We start from the raw sequence: 4,818 nt of genomic DNA on the forward strand, positions 1-4,818 counted from the left end.
GGGGAGAGGGGGCTGGGGTCACAAAACACCTTCACAGAGTCGGCAAACAACAGAGGAAACAGTGTGCCAAACGGGCAACAAACAAAAAACACAACGAACATTTCTCAGTTTTTTTCATAAGAAATTGCCCAAAAAATAAGAATAACTGGAAATACCTCCCTCTTGGGGAATATAATGAAGTCAATATGTGGTTGACTTGAGAGAGAGTTGAGTTGTGTGTGTAGTGCCTGGTGTTGGAGCGCCCCCTGTGGGCAATGGAGGCTTGGACGTTCATGTTAGCAAGTTTCAGGTTTTGAAAAGTGCTAATGAATTGAGCACTAATGTTCGAACAAAACTCCATTCAAGTATTGTTACCATATAATAATAATTATATGTGTATACGAACAATAGCCTGTTTATAAGAAGGCAAATACATGATGTCTTAATAACTCATGAAACAACATGTTTTTTGTACATTTTAATGTTACCTTTGCGTATTTGCGAAATGGTGACAGTTTTTTATCTATTTGAAAACATCCGTCAATGTCGCTTGATAAATTATATCGTTTGCTTTTCTTCGAAAATAAGCTCGACACCGGATTTTTGTGCATATTTATTTATCGTCCCTCTTTCCTACATCATTGCCCAGCAGAGTCCAGCTCCAGTCTCATGGAGAAAACAGGACTCTTATTTTGAAAGGAATCCCAGAGCTGGAGCCTCCTGTAGGGGAGGAGAGGGGGGTCATTTCCTGAGAGTTATTTACTTTGAGCCAGATTATTAGTTTTTTTGGGAAGGGCGGGCTGTAACATTGAATCAATTACTGGTCGCTGTAGCTCAAGCACATTGTGAGCGCGGCAGTGGACGCAGACCGAGGGCGCACATATGCTAGCTCTCACAGTGAAGGATCGTGGCCATAGGATTACTACCACTGCAACACAATTGCGTAGAGGAGCCTTCACTGAGGCGACCGGAGCGCTTTTATGCTCCTGATTTCATTCTATTGGGATTTAAAATCAAGACACATAATCCAAGGGAATTTAAGAGGTTTGTATTTAAAAGAAATTAGCATTTTTTTGTTTGTTTTTGCTAACTGTTATTTTCTCAACAAGGCTATCAATTGAGAGAATTTCAAATCTGCTAAAATAAAAAGGTTATCCAACTAGACACTTTTAGACTAGTTCGATTTGTCCTCCTTAGTGAATATTCAAGAAATAGCCTAGCTTCTTATTAGGATAGCACCATATTGTGAAAATTTTACCAAGAAGAAATTATTAATCTGACTTGATCCATCCATCACACTTTGGGGGCTTTCATTCGCCTAATTTCGCTACGAAGAAACGTTGCAGTAAACTTCTTGAAACTTTGAAAGTGCATTAGTTTGCAGGCTATGCGTTATGCAAAATGAATTATGCTTTGAACGGGATTCAGTTTTCCATGAAACATATGGTCTCACCTCCGGATGCCAAGCGGAGAGATGTCGCTGACTCGGCTGGATAAAAGCGCTCAATTTCGGCCTCACAGCTGGAGGTGTCACCTCTAGGACTGAGGGTCCATTGTGGGATGCTGCTGCCTGCCTTGACATCTAATGGAAAACACATTGGAAATTGGATTTCAAGTTGTTTTCGTTATTGCACTTGGAATGTGTGGAATTAAATTGAATATTGTACCTTGCCATTTGCTTTCTGAGATTGGACGCAAGCTGTAGCCGAACGGAATTCAAAAGTAGATAGAAAGGTTGTTTTTTTAACCCACTAAAAAAGTATAGTAGCCTATAGAGTGGAACCAATTCCTGGTTGGATGTAATTTCAGTGCACCAGACAACAACATGCAAATAGCCTACATTTGCCCCCAAGATAATTCTTCATAATTAGCCTATAATTAAATGATGGCAATATAACATGCAGAAAATATGTATGCATATTTGTTAAGATTGCAATAGAATAGAGTTGCGCGCTGCACGACTGTAACAGTCAAGTTAGATACAAATCTTTAAGTTTTCCATCAGTGATACTCACTGCCTTGGACATTTTTGAGTGTAGGCTATTGCTTGCCCCAATGCCCTTACCATCCTCTTCATTTCAAAATGCTATATTTAGACATGTCTCTGCTATATTCCCATGGAAATCAATTCTGCACATGGGGGTTTGAATTTAACAGTTTAAGTGTCTGTGGAGGACAGAGAGCTGATCAACCATCTCTCAGCTGTTGCTCCAAAGTGTCAAGCGCAGCAGAAGGGGGTTTTGGCAGGCTGCACATTTGCTGAGACTGTAGTGTTTTGTTCGGGCGAGAAAAGGAGAAGACTCAAGGAGAAGACAAGCCCTACATTTGCACATTCGGCTGGAATAGAAAAAATGCGCAAACGTGTCAAAGTGTATAAATCAGGATTCCCACGCGAATATTTGTCATACAGACTTCTCTTCAAGAGAGGGGTCTCTTAATTATAGTCCCTCTCTAACCCTGGGTTTGGTTTGCCAGGGATAATTAGCCAGTCCCGGGTGAGATAGAGCTGACTACCTCAAATTAATCACTTAGCCCTACACTGTTAAAAGTAGCAGCAAACGTTTTGAGACAAAGGGGATTTTGATTATAGATTAAAATAATGTATTTTAATCGAGCCAATGGGAGATAACAATTAGAAGAACATGTAAAATCATTATCCTATAGTCACAAATTAGGTTTAAACTAAGTATTTCTATTGAATAGATTAGAGTAAAACTGGTAGGTATATAAACGTTTCAGAGTTAAGCGCGCCTGTGTTTGGAGTTGCGTCTCTCTCAGCTCCGTACGTTGATGGAATCCAGGGTCCCGCGCACCAGACAGAGAGATAACGCTCGTACCAGGGGAATGTCTGTTGACCACAGACCCATGACAGCAAGCACGATTAAACCTGGATGGACGAGTTCTTTAACAGCCTAAAAGTTAGTTGGGTCGAGTTACTTGGTTTACAAGCCTATGGTAGCCATGTCTAGATTTTATGTTGCAGTGAATAAGTCAAGATGCAAACATATTTGTTAACTGAAACATCAGAATCAACCCTGAAATTCTGTTTCGACTTTTGTAGTACTTACAATTTGTGTTAATTGATGCTGTTAGACCGCAGAATTCCTATAGCTCTATAGGCTTATACAGTAGCCTAATACAGTTGGCATGTTTGTAGTCTAGGCCTATACCTGGCCATTGCCACAGAAATAGGCTATTCCATTTCCGGCGAAATGACAAACAATAATCTAACTTTCCTGCTGGAGAAAGAAGTTACAGATGACTGCTTGATGCAGGCGAAACGTGAACTATGTCGCCCCCTAGCGACTTCAGAGCCTGAATTGAATTCCAGCTCTTCTTGGCAAAAAAATATACGTTGGCGCCACTTTGCTGATTCAACCATGTCCAACGTTTTTATAAACATCTTCTGAGACCAAACCAGTGTAATCATCACCCCGGCTCAACAAGATTACTCAGTGTGCGCTTTACAAGACCTGGTGTGCCACAGTAGGCTATAGTTGGAGACAGGATAGAGCCAGTCAGTTTTACTGCTGTGCTGGAGCAGTAAAAGTCCCTCTATTGATTTTAATTGATTAAATTGCAATGTTTTCCAAAAGGCTTAGGTAGTGGAGACAGGGGTATCTTCTCCCATAAATCAACACATTTTCTCTAAGCTTAGACAGATACTAGTGTTGTTTTTGCAACATCTGGTGGAACCATGTCTGACGTGCAAGTATTTAAACTCTTCCAGCAGAATTAACCATCCATGACCATGGATGAAATGAAGACATGTCTCATCATTGGGGTTTTCTTGCTTGGGTTGTTATCAGGTAAGAAACTAATTTAAGTAAGTCAAAATGTTTCTTGGTTCTTATAACCTGAAAATATTCTGCCAGCGCACTCAACTTGCCTTTTCCTTTCGACATGTGTTTTTATCACTGTTAAATAAACAAACCTGTCCAATATTTTGTATTGAAAACACTATCGACATTCAGTGAACTTGTGTTTTCCATTAGTTACCCGCGGGCTGGCCACACCGACCATTGTATCAACTGAAGATGAGTTTGTTCTCGAGCCGCTCTCGGTGTTCAACATCAGCTGCACTGGTAAAAGGAACGTTGCTTGGGTCGAGCCCCTACCGGACGACACATTCGTTTTGCCTGGATATTACACCTCCACGCTCTTCATCTACAACGCTTCTGTGACACACACCGGATATTACTCCTGCAAATACCAAGACAAAGAGGGCGATGAAGAGGTGGATAGCGTAGCCAATGATGCGTTCATATACGTTTTCGTCCCAGGTAAATATAGTGAAATTGTTTGTCATATCCATGCTCTGTGATTCTATTCTATTATATGAATTCCCATATTGATAGCTTTTGACCAAACAACCATGTTCTTGCCTTGTTCCTCAGATCCTGAGATTCCATTTGTGCCTGAGGAGCCAGATCGCATGCTAGTCCCAGTCTATCCCAATAGAACCATCATCCCATGCAGGGTGTCAGACCCTCAATCCCAGGTGGTCCTAAAGAGCGCTCCCAGTGGAGTAGAGGTGGACGCAGTTTATAAGAACAAGATCGGCTTCATTGGCAACCTGGACGCTGGATTGTACATCTGTGAGACCACCGTGAATGGCATGACAATTACGAGTGACACTTACACCGTGGAGGCCAACAAACGTAAGGAGTCCAGATGTGCATGATTTGTTTGATGACAAATGCTGCTTAGTTTTAATATCACATTGGTTTAAAAAAGCGGTCATCTTTTTTTCATGCCTTAGAGCAGAGACATGGTTGAATAAACATTAGGCCCAGAAAGGGGGATGATATTGAGGCCAGCTATTAACACCCTGGACTT

General features: G+C 41.2%; 1 protein-coding gene across 1 annotated transcript in view; it reads left to right on the top strand.

Moving 5' to 3' along the window:
• The first annotated feature begins 824 nt into the window (after positions 1-824).
• LOC139409366 (platelet-derived growth factor receptor alpha-like) overlaps positions 825-4,818 on the top strand; it is a 26,900-nt gene continuing 22,906 nt past the window's right edge. The window contains exons 1-4 of the mRNA XM_071154407.1: positions 825-1,023; positions 3,710-3,788; positions 3,975-4,262; positions 4,377-4,640. Of these exons, the coding sequence (XP_071010508.1) occupies positions 3,725-3,788; positions 3,975-4,262; positions 4,377-4,640 (616 nt within the window). The 5' untranslated portion in view covers positions 825-1,023; positions 3,710-3,724. The remainder of the gene's footprint in view (positions 1,024-3,709; positions 3,789-3,974; positions 4,263-4,376; positions 4,641-4,818) is intronic.

Source organism: Oncorhynchus clarkii, chromosome 5 (genome assembly GCF_045791955.1).
Source record: "Oncorhynchus clarkii lewisi isolate Uvic-CL-2024 chromosome 5, UVic_Ocla_1.0, whole genome shotgun sequence".
Taxonomy (NCBI): Eukaryota; Metazoa; Chordata; class Actinopteri; order Salmoniformes; family Salmonidae; genus Oncorhynchus; species Oncorhynchus clarkii.